This window comes from Leguminivora glycinivorella, chromosome 4 (genome assembly GCF_023078275.1).
Source record: "Leguminivora glycinivorella isolate SPB_JAAS2020 chromosome 4, LegGlyc_1.1, whole genome shotgun sequence".
Taxonomy (NCBI): domain Eukaryota; kingdom Metazoa; phylum Arthropoda; class Insecta; order Lepidoptera; family Tortricidae; genus Leguminivora; species Leguminivora glycinivorella.
The window spans coordinates 15,186,381-15,200,696 of NC_062974.1; the positions used below are offsets into that span (position 1 = coordinate 15,186,381).

General features: G+C 38.1%; 1 protein-coding gene and 1 long non-coding RNA gene across 2 annotated transcripts in view; one reads left to right on the forward strand and one right to left on the reverse strand.

Moving 5' to 3' along the window:
- Nucleotides 1–14,316, reverse strand: part of LOC125225106 — a 350,675-nt gene that overhangs the window by 304,729 nt on the left and 31,630 nt on the right. The window lies entirely within an intron of this gene.
- Nucleotides 1–14,316, forward strand: part of LOC125225102 (lachesin-like) — a 171,338-nt gene that overhangs the window by 137,837 nt on the left and 19,185 nt on the right. The window contains exon 2 of the mRNA XM_048128657.1: nucleotides 9,190–9,293. Within this exon, the coding sequence (XP_047984614.1) occupies nucleotides 9,190–9,293 (104 nt within the window). The remainder of the gene's footprint in view (nucleotides 1–9,189; nucleotides 9,294–14,316) is intronic.

Here is a 14,316-nt window from a genome sequence, read left to right on the forward strand (position 1 = left end):
TCGTGAGCGTTTGTGCATTCGGCTACGCACACTGATGGCGACTTTAGAAGTATCGCAGCGTTGTCGTAGCGGCGCGCCGTGTGAGGGAAGCCCGCCGCCGCCGCCGCCGCCGCGCGGCATTGTGCCCCAAATGACACGTGAAGGCGTCGAGAGCGCCGCGCTGCCGCCTTTACAAAAGGCTCGCAGATGCGCGTACCAGAAGATTTTAATGAGGCAACGACTCTGTGTGATTTTATCGCGTGTTCCGTAATGAGAAATAACCAAGCGCGTCCTCTTTGACTGAACCACCACAGAGCTATCAAAAAATGATACAAGTGCTAACATGACGTCGCCGCGAATTGAAACTACTTAACGAGGTCGAGCTTCGTTTAGGCTTCTTTTAATTTACTTTGTAAAATAGATGAAATATCATGTTGAATAAAATGTCGTAGTTAATTAACAAACTACGAGGCTTTCCGCGAAACCATATCGCTGATTAAATCGTTTCCATCGCACAAATGTAATAAAAACAAATTAACCGACGAGTTATTAGCTACTGAAACCGGGTACACTGGCCAATTTTCATCAATGCAAATCACGTTGTCGACTCGTCAACCCAATTACCAAGAAGTGAATTTAAATAAAGATAAGTATCGCCCTCAAGGAGACAATGCTAATAGGAAGTGGGGGCGTGATAATGGGCCGGAGCGGGGCTCGAGCGGCGCACCGCGGCAGGTGCTTTAATTAGATCTCTCGACTTACGCGCCCGTGAGCCTCGAAACACTTGTTCAATTAGTGATCAGACTTAAGATACTCTATTATGTAAACGTTCACCCGCTTAAATACAGTAATAAACGTGTTCTACAATGTTTTCAGTCTTATTAACAAACTAAATCATCTTTTCTGTGGTTGAAAAGCTGTTACGACTTTTATCACGATGGATAGATAAAATCGGGCCAAGCTAAGTTGATAACAATTTTGATACGACTGACTATGCAAGGGTTAGGCCTGATTTAGACGGCTTGCGAGCTCGCATGTGATTTTAGTTACATTGCGGGCTGTTGAGGTTACATACAATTTTGCACAGCCATCAAATACCGCAATGTAATAAAACTCGTATGCGAGTTCTCGTACCGTCTAAATGGGCCCTTACTTTAAGCCTTAAACTATGGAACGTGATGGTTACTTAGGTAATTGAAGTTTATCGAAATCTGTAACACTTTAAGTTCTCACGCTTTGTACAAATATTTAAAGTCACACACAAGTCGAACGCGATTAATTAACATTATTTTACCTTTTTAGGGTTCCGTAGTCAACTAGGAACCCTTATAGTTTCGCCATGTCTGTCTGTCCGTCTGTCCGTCCGTCCGTCCGTCCGTCCGTCCGTCCGTCCGTCCGTCCGTCCGTCCGTCCGTCCGTCCGTCCGTCCGCGGATAATCTCAGTAACCGTTTGCACTAGAAAGCTGAAATTTGGTACCAATATGTATATCAATCACGCCAACAAAGTGCAAAAATAAAAAGTGGAAAAAAATGTGTTATTAGGCTACCCCCCCCCCCCCCCCTACATGTAAAGTGGGGGCTGATATTTTTTTTTTCATTCCAACCCCAACGTGTGATATATTGTTGGATAGGTATTTAAAAATGAATAAGGGTTTACTAAGATCGTTTTTTGATAATATTTATATTTTCGGAAATAATCGCTCCTAAAGGAAAAAAAAGTGCGTCCCCCCCTCCCTCTAACTTTTGAACCATAGGTTTAAAAAATATGAAAAAAATCACAAAAGTAGAACTTTACAAATACTTTCTAGGAAAATTGTTTGAACTCGATAGGTTCAGTAGTTTTTGAGAAAAACACGGAAAACTACGGAACCCTACACTGAGCGTGGCCCGACACGCTCTTGGCCGGTTTTTTCCAACGTTTCGGCCAGGTTGCACTGGCCGTAGTCGCGGAAGACTTACGTCCCAGCAAAATGTCACCGCAGATGTAAACAATACAAAACTACCCGATATTAGTTTATTTAAATGAAATCGAACTCGTTTTTCACTTTAGCTCGGTCAAAGTGTACCTGTTACTTTTAAATATTTATTTATTTAAACTTTATTGCACAAAGAAACATGTACAAATGACGGACTTAATGCCAAAAGGCATTCTCTACCAGTGAACCATTGGGTTAAACAGAGACATAATATGTTATATAAATATTGCTAATTGTTTGCAAATAAATCTAAAATGACATGTTTTCCACAATAAACACTCTAAATTAAATATCACGCCTTCCAATCACATATCACGTAAAGAATACGTAACATCCACAAAAAGAATCGTTAGTGGGCAGTAGCGTTTCTATCGAGCCGCGAGGAGATTGAAGGGGTGTTCCGGCGTCGCTCGTAACCATCGGTGACAAGCGATAAGAGGGCTGTCGACGCTTCCGATTCCGAGCTGACCGGAATCACCGCCCAATTTTATATTACATTTTTATATGGTTTCGGATGTTTGAAACTTGTTTAAGTGTACTACTATGATCTTTTATATGAAGACCGGTCTGTTTAAGCTTACTGGGGCTATTATAACTAAGTAACTTTAATTCTGATTTATATTAAATTAGGACACTTTGTTCGGTTCTCGTTTGTTTCCTTTCTTTTAGTGAATATTTTAAATATATGATTTTGACTCTTGGAGACCATATACATCTCTAAGGAGAATTATATTAAGTATACATTTTATCTTTAGTTGTGATATTTAGAGTCATTTGCACCTCTAAAGTAATTTTAGACGTTTTTTTTGTATTTGTACTTTTATATTTAGCGTAGTTCTTGGTAATTCGACATTTAGAGACCTTCTACATCTCTAATTAATTTTATTGTAGTAGAGTTATACCTACTTTAGTTAGAACTTAGAATTAGTATAGTATCAAGTGTAATTTCAATTCAATTTTAAATATTTTCTAAATATGTACATGTGACGTGTAAAAGTGCCCCTGTGGCCTATTTGTTGAATAAATTATTTTTATTTTGATTTTGATTTTTATATAAATTACGTACCTACTATAAGTTTTAAATAACTTTATGTTATCGTACATTTTAGATGCCTTTAAACTTGTTTATTTGCGTATTACATGAAATAGTTGTATATACATATGTATGTGGCAAGTTTCATAGCGATATGTATATAAGTGTCTTGTCATGTTATAAATGTTGTATCATTTAGGGTACGTCTACAATAGTACATTACGATACAAGTGCAAAAAAAAGGAAGTTCGAAACGAGTGGCGATAAATTAAAACACGACCGAAGGGAATGTTTTAAATCGACACGAGTTACGAATTTCCTTTTCGCACGTGTATCGTACGACGTTTTTCAGTACAGATGGCACTCCGAAGTTTTGACCTGTCATATAATGAACCACTTCTCGCACTAGTGCGTAAAAAATACACCATCTGTACTGAAAACTACATTTTACCTTGATTATTTCCGCACAAAACATAGGGTCGAGGTAGATGGGCAGGCAATAAAATATGTCGACGAGTATCTGTACGTATGCTAGGAGTAAAACGGATTGACAGAATCCGTAACTCTACGCTGCGCTCCAAAACAGGCATTACTGATGTTGGAGTTAAGACTGCCAAGTTGAAATGGGACTGGGCCGGCCATGTCTGTCGCATGCACCCACAGAGGTGGGCAAAAATTGCCACGGTCTATTTCCGCGGGCGAGGCTCGACCTAGGCGGAGAGCGGGATGACGGTCTTAGTGAGCGGAGATTGCTAATACGTCGGATGGAGATCCATGGGTAAGGCCTTTGCAGCAGTACATGAGGCGTGTCGTAATTAACTCTACGTCGTAAAAATTTAACACTAAAAAAGTTTTTTTTGATGTTATCAAATACGTTAAATTCTTTACAATATTTTATAGATAACCAACATAACCTACCTACTCGTAAATATTTTTTCCCACAATCCGTCCACTAAAGGAATATGTTACTTTATTTCTATTTTCCGTATTCACTCAGGGTTTATGTATCTCGAATAGTCACGTCCCCGTCCCAGCGAAGGGTGAAGCATACAAATAAGTGAAAGTCCGAAACCGCCCAAACACCCGACGCCATGTTCTTTATCTACGGATCTCTTAAAAGAATTTGATCGTATATGGGAATATTACGAGCAACAGCTGTGGCGAGGGACGTCGTATAAACTTAAATGTTTAGTACAAACCACTTTGTCAATTTCGCAGCGGTAGTGTACACGGTAAATTAATGATCCGTTGTCTTAATATACGTATTTAATTAGGACCAACATTTGAAAGGTACAATATTTCTTGAAATCTCTGTTTGATGTGGTTGATGCGTTTTAGGGTTTTTTAACACAACTATAGAGAAACTAATAATGTAATGACCAGTGGAATGACGACGCAGTCTTAAAATAATCATAGATAGTAAACAAAATAAATTGATAAAAACATTGATTTACAAAATTGCTACATTTGTTAAAAATGTCAGAGTGCATATTAAATCAGTAACGTTTGGAATTTTTCCAGTGGCTTTTTTATTTCAGTTGAAAAACACATAGATTACCAAGAGAGCATGGCCCGCGGCAGTGAGCACTGGGAAAAACCTCTTACTGTGATACTAATTGATTAGTTTCCAATAGCCGCGCCGCCGGCTAGGATAAAGCAAACATTCGTGAAAGCTCGAATACAAAACTTTCTAGCACTTACGTGGAATCAATACAACTGGCGTAGGCAATATGAGGTGTTCACATGAGTGATTACGGCACTATGAAATAACTATGAATTCCTTTAATACTTATTATCAAAGAATAATCTTGAGAAAATTTCAAATTACACAGGTCAATGTACTCATTTATTTATATTAACAGTTGGAATATTTAAATGTTTTTTTTTGCTAAAAAAGAGTGTGAGATTACATCACTATAATGGGATGAGACTCAATAAACATTCCAAGTTCTTCTCATCTGTTCCATCATTGTGATAGTAACTAATGTAATTTTTCTATTATTAATTAAAATGTACATAAATCATCCATTATTTTTAACAATATCTTATACTTTTAATGCTCGTTTAAAAGTATAAGATTCTTGTATATTTATTTATTTATTTATTTATATATATATATATATATATATATATTTATTTACACTGACGATCTCGGAAACCGCTCTAACGATTTCGCAGAAATTTGTTATGTGGGGGTTTTTGGGGGTGAAAAATCGGTCTAACTTATCCTTAGGTCCCGGAAAACGCGAATTTTCGAGTTTTCATGCGTTTTTCTTCGCGCGCCATCTCGTGTGCAGTAGTTGTACTGTTAAGACAGAATTCTTTCGGTCGATGTAAGTACTATTTATTGCAAACACTAGATGGCGACACAGGTCAAGGCTAAAACGAATAGAAAAATACACTATTTTAGTTTTTGTGGCGAAATGCGCGCCATCTCGTGTGGAGTAGTTGTGTTGTTAAGGCTGAGAATTCTTTCGCTCGATGTAGGTACTATTCATTTTTGAACTAGATGGCGACACATGTCAAGGATACGAAGCGAAGCTCGGTTGCCCAGATATTGATCCAAAAATAATAAAATCGACAAGCATGGCGGACATAATACGATCTCCAGGGCAAAAACCAAATTAAAATGATTTATTGCGGCGAGTTTTGGAAGAATGGAAGTCCAGTCTCCTGGGACGGCGCGTTATTTGTCTACGCTGCATCATTGGCATTATAACGAGGTGTCTGTGTAGCCACAATCAATTTGGTGGCATGCGTCGGCTGTCAATTTGCGGCGGTCGGGACCGGGGCCGAGCGTGCCCGCGCGCCGCGCTGCGGTCCCATCCGCGCCTGATTACTTCCGAATGACCGCCTTTGATTTGCATAAGGGCCAGCTTTAATATAAGATTATTCTCGAGTTAGGAACATCGGACGCGGTCCCATTCATTATTAGTTTTGGAATATTTAGTCGACCCAATTCCAGTAATTAATAGAATTGCTGGACGTAATCGACACCCTGACAAATTCCGATAAGACTTCAAGTTTATAGAGTACGGATACTTAGGACGCATAGATTTTCGTAATAGGAAAATACAGGTAGACTTCATCGTTTTTACACTGATAACAACACAATGTTTATATTAAAATATGTATATGACAAAGGAAGTCGGAAGATAATAAAAACAATATAAAAATAATTTAAGTCAATAACCATGCCACTTAGTAACGTTAACGTCGAATCGAACGTCTAATCGTCATTAGAAACTTAATAATTATGTTTCTAGTGAGGATTAGATGTACGAGAAGATGTTTAGTGTATAAATAATTTAACTTCCGCCTTCTTCTTTCCGCCATCGCCCTACGCGACAACATTTCCATCGTCATCATCTAGATGGCTGGCAGTCCTCAACTGTGCGTTTCTCCAGAAACTTCCTGCCCCGCACAGCTAAACTGTGGAATGAATTGTCGCCTGCGGTATTTCCGGACCGATACGACCTTCAAATCTTCAAGAAAAGAGCGTACACCCATCTTAAAGGCCGGCAACGCACCTCCAACACCTCTGGTGTTTCGGGTGTCCATGGGTGGCGGTGATCGCTTACCATCAGGCGACCTGTCTGCTCGTTTGCCTCCTATCCCATAAAAAAAAAACTTTGAATCTACATCACAAACATCTTCCAATAACATCAAATATCGGTACATAAATGAACGAGGATTGTTAATAAGAACAGCGTATTCAAACAAAGCGTATAAGATTTCACAACGGTATGATACCAATCTGTCGATTACAAATGTTAGTTCTTCTACAATAAACGTCAAGCATTGTTCGAATATGGCCGGTAGTCTTGGCAATAATCTCGCAAGCAAGCATGCGGTGAGCGTGCGGCGCGCGGGTACTTTGGGGTTAATTAAGAAGCCGCAGACGGCGGTAGCGGCGAAACGGTTAATCCCTTTGTCATAGTCGGTAAGGCGATGTTTTTCGTGGCGGGAATTGGTAAACATTACCTACGGTTTTTGCTTTCCTCTACCTATACATTGGTGTCGTAATAATGTGTTAAAATAACAATGCGCGTTATGAGAAATTGTACCTATATTACAGGTATACATTTTACCAACTACCTACTACTGTGGTTCTAAACAAAAACTATTTAGTTTTGACATTTCTCGAGTCACAACTTTTGTTATGCAAAAAAATGTAGGCAGAATGTTTAACCACATTTTCATATTGAAAAACAAAACAATACCAATCAAGTACAATTATTGTATTGGGGTTAGCGATTATTTATTTTTACTTTTATGTCACCTAGTTTAAACTCATTCATTATGAATAGGTTTTCGGAAAATAAGTTTCGTTGAGGTGTAGAATAAACAGATTTTGTGCATTAGGTTTTGTACAATACGTGTGCATTACTTTTTGAAATACACCGGAATAATTTCATCAAACAAATTAGTAAATTACATTCGTAATTTAAATGAACACAGATATCAGTTGAGAAAACGCATACGCTGCGAATAGGGTGCGTAGGGGATGGTAATGCGCGATCTACATCGGTTGAGTCAGGAGCAGCGGAGTAGAAAATGGAGCGTCGTGCTTAGAGCTAATACGATCAGGTGAGCAAACACAAAACGCAGCTTTCATCTTCAGTCAGGTATCTCTCGCTCACCGCGCGCCCCCCACACTGTATGCTTAATGTAGACACTACGCAAACACTGAAATGCGCCACGTCGGATAAAATCACTAATACTTAATGATCGAATTTAAACATGTAGGAATTTTACGAAGAGGCGAAAACAAATAGATTCAACAAATCACTTCCTTCGATAAATTTATTGTAGTCTGTTTGAGGCAGACGGTGATATGTAAACAAGCGGGAAGAGCCTGAGTAAGTTTATTCTCCAAACAAGACGGTCGGCGCGTTGTCACCGCACCGGCGGAGCTCGCAGCCGGCGCAGCTCCCGCCCTGCCCGACTCGACTCACTGAATGACAAATGTTTACATTCAACCCCTGGACAACTCTTCCTTTACGACACTCTAAACCGTTTGCCTTATCGCGCCACCTCTTTTATCTTTTTTGTTGGATTTGACACCCTTTTGTGTCAATAAAACGGCCATAAACGCCCCAGTTAGGTTTCCAAATTTTTAGCGGCTTTAACCGAGACAAGAACCACCGTAAAGCCCTCTTATTGAACCTTTATTGCCTCGTTCGGCTGGTTCCTAAAAGTGCGAAAGAAACAAAGAGCGCCAATTTGGCAAGCAAAAGACAAACGCATTTAAAATGGGCAGAGCAGAGCAGCAACCATCTATCTTGGAGCTTGATAAACGACGACATTATTCCTTATCGCCCACTCAATTTGTTTAAAAGCGTTCTGCTTTGATAATTTGCGAATTACAAATCGTATCCTTTGACACAAAAATGTCCTCATAACTACGGACATCACGCTGTCAACTTTTTATAGACGGCGAAAATAGAAACCATTTATCATTTTACTACCAAATTTTTATCCCTTTTAGTTGTGTGCCGATCGTAAGTGTTGCCTACCTATTCCAAATCTCATTATGTACTGTGCCCTCGAGCAATAAATTCAAAATTAAAACTATTTTCCCAGATGATAGGATGTGTGTGGGATGTGCCTAATATTAAGCAAGTACTGAAAACCTCAGAGATCACAAATAGACAGAGTATTTTGAATTAGTTAAAGCGTTTACCCACAATTCCCACAACACAAGTCTAATACAGGCTTATTGTAAGACTACATCAATAGTCAGAATTGTAATTAGTAATTTAACGTGAGGTATCGGGTGATTAATAACTGCGTAATCCTTCTTCATTAGGCAACTGTGGTTTTAGTTATTATATAACACATCAATGTACATAAAACAATTACATATTTCATATTGTTTAACTAAATCGTCTAACACTACATGACAGACATATTATCGTCTCTAGAGTGTTCGTCCAATATACGATATGGCCGGGTCAAACATTTTTGCCAAAAATGACATTTCTTCAAACAAAAACGTCCCTTATTTGACATATCTGATCAATATTATTATCTAAACCTCGTATCGTAGAGTTCGACTCGCGTTGTTTTACTAGCCTTCCTATCACGCCAATCGCCTATTACCCCGCGTTCGTAACTCTGTTCAGGCAATTCACCGTAGTGAAGTGTGTCGGGGTGGTAGCCGGAGGGTAGTCGTAACTGTATTGTTTGTTGTTGCAGTGGTGGAGGAGCCCGAGTTCACGGACGTGATCCAGAACATGACGGTGCCGGCCGGCCGGAGCGTGCGGCTGGCGTGCTCCGTCAAAAATCTCGGATCTTACAAGGTACCTACAGCCTGTTATCATATTACTATTAGTTTCTTACGTATTTAACCTCACTGTGCCTCATTCGATAGTTACGAAAGGCGGAATACCATACGACCGAGCAAAGGTTTTCTTCGACTAACAGCAGTGGACTTGTCGATTTTTTATCACTTACATAGTTCTTAGAATACACATGCTATTAGCCTATTAGGTTAGAATCTGCAATATTGTACTTAATGTCTTTCCAATGAAGTAAAATAAAATAAACCGTAAGGTCAATATTAAATGATTTTTTTGGTATATCGCTAACTACTTTCTTGTATCACGTTTGCCAAACTACTCTATTTTCAAATAAAATGTATTCACACAAGCAAACAAGCAAGCATAGTTCTACCTACCTATCTAAAAATAAATAAGATTACTATTAAGATTTACAAACGTATACTAACGCCGAGGGTACAGAGATTTTAATCTATAAGACAAATGCTCGACATGCCGACTCTAAGGACACATCACTTAACGGCCGACACCTACTCGCGAGACGACAATATGCGTAGAGCACCGAAAGGAAAGTAGGAAACATAAAATAAGAAGCATTTTATCATTTGATTTAGAACGCGCCGTCGTAATAAAGTGTCCATATAAATGGAGGAAGATATGATTTACAACCCTAACGCGGAGTTTGCACCTCGCTTTCGTTACCAACATGATTTAAAAACAAGATTTACTCACCGCAAACTCGACCGTAACTCGACTATACAGAATACAGTTTCCTTTTCCAATTAAAACCAAATTTCATACATTGATGCGTTTGTTACAAACTTTAAAATTATTGCTATTTTTAAAATGGCAATAGCCGCATAGTAGATAGTGATGCTGTTCGAAATCTTCAAATAAATATTTTCTTTTAAGTGGAAGATTTTTATTGCTTCGTTCTATAAGTAGAAATCGGAAACGGCAGTTTTATTTTTAATTTAAGTTCGAAAATTCGAAAGACATCATCACATCAGCACTTACTACCCAAATAATACGCGATAACTTGTGGAGCGTGTTGATGATAACACTCATAAGCTTTAATTTACGATAAAAATAAGATGCGTACCTAGTTACCTTCCTAGTCGTGGTCAACATGAATAAAATACCTAAACATGCCCAAGGTATAATAAATTAATGACTTTAAGTTCAACTTCTGGTAAGCTCAATGCTCATTGCTCAGTAGATAGGAAGTATAGTACTACTAGTACCTATTAAATTAATATATTCATAGGTAGTGATTCGCCTACGGCTTGCTTCAGTTGTCTCTCCTAAACCTGTGAGCACAGTCCAGTGCGTTGTGTACACATCCTTTAGGTAAGCATGTTGTATTTCTAGACCTGGCAGATAATTGCGTCACACATTTTAGTTAGCACAACACTGAGAGAAATTTGATTTGTGAATTTAACAAGTTGTACTTGTTGCGGGTTTATCTGTTTGAAACAAAAGTATTTTAGTAAGCGGAATAAATAATTAAGAATATTGATGATACAAGTCGAATTTGTACGAACAACAAGGTCAAACTTGTTAAAAGATATTTGATTGAATCAGCCAAACATATGTTTAAAACAATATGTGACATGTTGCTTTTATAAAATCGACTTGTTGATTCAAATAAAACATTGATTCAAATAAAATAAAACTTGTAGAATGTACTAGTTGCACTTAACAAAATCAAGCTTGTAGTTTGAACCAAAGAGCACGTAGGCGCTATTTTAACCAAAAAAATTGCTGAACGAACATGAAATCTAGTTTTTTCTTTCAGTAAAGGGACACCCATTGTACACTTTGTACAGTGTGAACACATCCCATATATTTGGATAAATAGATATATAGAGTAGAGTTCGTTCGTATTCGAAGAAATCATAATTATAAGATCCGTCTATGTGTATAGTGATTTTTTTCAACCAAAAAGTCAATTTTGACACCGACAGATTAGTATAGAATCCATGAGTTTATTTTATATGCATGGTTCAAATACGGCCGTAGTTCTTTTTCTCCTTTACGTAACTATTTCTTTAGCTTGTTTGGTTATTTACTCGTAGACCCTACTCGTTGCTCTCGTGTATTATTCAAGCTGTCTATAGACCAGCGTAATTAATCCGGTATCGGTAGTACCTTTTGCATGTTGTAACGTAAGTAAATAATGGCGGCAATGTACAAAGATCTCAAACAGATTAATAAAGCTAGACTATCATCTTATGCGATAAGTTAATGTATAAGTAGGTACCTATATTACCTAACTATTGTTCATAAAGTGTCGTCGTTGGCTTAATTTAAACGCTAAATGAAATACGACTGCAGCGGCGAGAAATTGGCAATCTAAATACCTGTTATTTTCCTTGAATAAAGTTGGCGATAAAGAGCTTGCATGGTAATTTGCAATTAGAACGTTCAGCTCTAACCTAAAAGATTTTATACCTCCGGTTATCTAAAAGCTTTAGAGTGCCCGTTGGCCGCTGCTGCAATGCTCCGCCACCAAAGAAAACAAAGTCCCACAGCGCGTCTGTCTGTGTATACGTTTTTTTTTTTACACCACGTCGGTAGCAAACAGGTATATGGTCCGCCTGATGGAAAGCGGTCACCGTAACCTACGTATACGTTTTCGCTATAAACTCAAAAGTACTGAACGGATTGCGTGTGGTTTGATGTGGTTTTGTATAAATTGAGTATTTCAAGTTGTAAACGTTGCCGTTTGAGATATAACAACACAACGTGTGCAAACTGTCGCTGTTTCATTAATACCACGCCATACGTTGGCGGCCATATTTATGACATGACTGCTACTAGTCATATAGTACTTGGTACATAGTATCATTCCGCATAGCGAGAAGATTTGTCAGTTTACCGTTGCTAGATCTTCAATGTTATAACTTCTCAATTTGAATATTATATTATTGCAAATTAGCGCCATCTAGCCGAGCGTACCCCAAAGGTGTATCGCCATCTAGCTCACCGTACCTTTTTCTGTATGGTTTTGAGGTACGTTTTTTTCTTAGACTTTATCGGTCTTTACGAAGTTATACAACGTGTTTCCGGTATCACTCAAAACCTCAGACACCCCAACTGATTTTTATTTTTTTAAACTCATCTAGAGTATTCGTATTTAAATCTGATGTTTACTTTTTTTTAAATTGAATTTTTAATTTTCTGTACAGCTCTACTCGACTTTTAACTCTACGCTCAATAAAATAATTGCTAACTACTATCATAAACCTTAAAACTATTTATTTGTGTACGTTACTGCAACGACATAAGGTTGACCAATAGACAGCTAAGATGTCACTCTAAAACACTTTAAAGCTTTGTCACAGTAAACTTCAAATTGGACAGGTAATCGCGGTAAGCAAATTTCAACCCAACATTCAAAATGACAAGGTTGTAATTAGGTACGAGTTCAATTTGTTATGACTTATGATAAACATTAAGATTAAACTGACAAACAACAAACTCGTAGCGGAAAAAGTATCGTCCAAGTAACCAGCCAGTATTAATACCCCTAAATACTGAAAAAGGTAAGCAACCTCTAGCAATGCGATATACACAATGCCGCATTACGAATACAATAGAATGGGCACGTAAAAAATAGCTAATAATACAAATTAAACAAAAAATATTACCCCCATCAAGATATAGCTCAATCGATTCTACTCTCGATTCTGAACAAACTGTTTTCAGGTTTTTAGTGTTAAGTGAAACACGGTGTATAGGTCTTTGATTATTGTAAACGATAATGTTGGTAAAGCGGACGGGCCGTGTGTCCGCTAGTGGTCGCGACCGGACGCCGATAAGCCGCGAGTGCTCCCATAGCTCCGGCGCCGGTGGTCACGTTGTCGGCCATACTGATGACGGCTAATTGATACACTATCGGCTCAAGTCGTACTTTAAGACGATACGGTAGGGGTCAATTCTCCATACAAACGCTCTCGACTATTTCCTCCCTGGTTTTTGAAGATAGAGCAATGATTTTTTCAACACAATTGTTATTATTTTTATCTGTGTCGGACCGTTTTGATTTTTTTGATATTCTGCTTTTTAAAGACTCTAGAGCCAATCAAAAATTTCCAAAACGGCCTTTTTCATTGTGGCGCAAAAAAGGTGTGATACTCAAGATTGGTAACAATTAACCAAAAAAGCTAAACGGTTCGACATAGATTATTTCATTTTTATTCAGATTCTCAAATTTCGTTCCGATTGACTAAGTTTTGAAGGAGGAAAGAGTCGAGAGCAGAACCTCGATTTTAAAGATTTTTTTGAAATATTTTTTGACTGAGTTGTTCTTAATGGACAATTTTTTTTCGATAAATCTAGTTAATAACACTTGTATATTTAACTAAAATTCCCAAGTTGAAAGGGGGGCACCTTTCCATTTTAGCATTTTCACTACCGTATCCTCTTAATGTACATAAAAGGTCGACAATATAGAAACCGCATCGTATATTTAAAGATTAATTTTGGTTACTTTTTTAGTTCTACATTTTAACTTAAAACAAATAGGCATAATTTCATTAATGCAATCTGCCTCTGAGCAAAGATAACACGTATTTCTAGATGTGTATATCGAGCTTGTATAATTTTTTTATTGTTTTGCCATTTCATGACCTATATAAATTGTACATTCATAGTGTGTGTATGTAGCAACCTCTCCTGCATGGACCGCGTGCTCCCACAGACCTCGGAGGGGGGACCCGGTCCATTTGAGCCGCAGTGCTCCCTGCACCCCACTCGAGACACAGATTAGTATTAGCTTATCGTGAAACACGTATATTCGCCGTCATCAACTATGATTGAGAAAGTCATTAGTTAACTTGAAACTATTTTACTGCTAAAACATGATGTGCTCAGACGCCAAGCGTTGCTAAACTGGAAAGTATCGTTGATCAATGTCAGCTTTGGCACTTTACATATTTTGTCTTTGTTATTATTTTACGGAACGTCCTGGAAAGCTAACACGTCATTGTAGTGTTGCAGTTGTGCTGTAAACACAAGTAGTATTCAACATTGAGCTAAG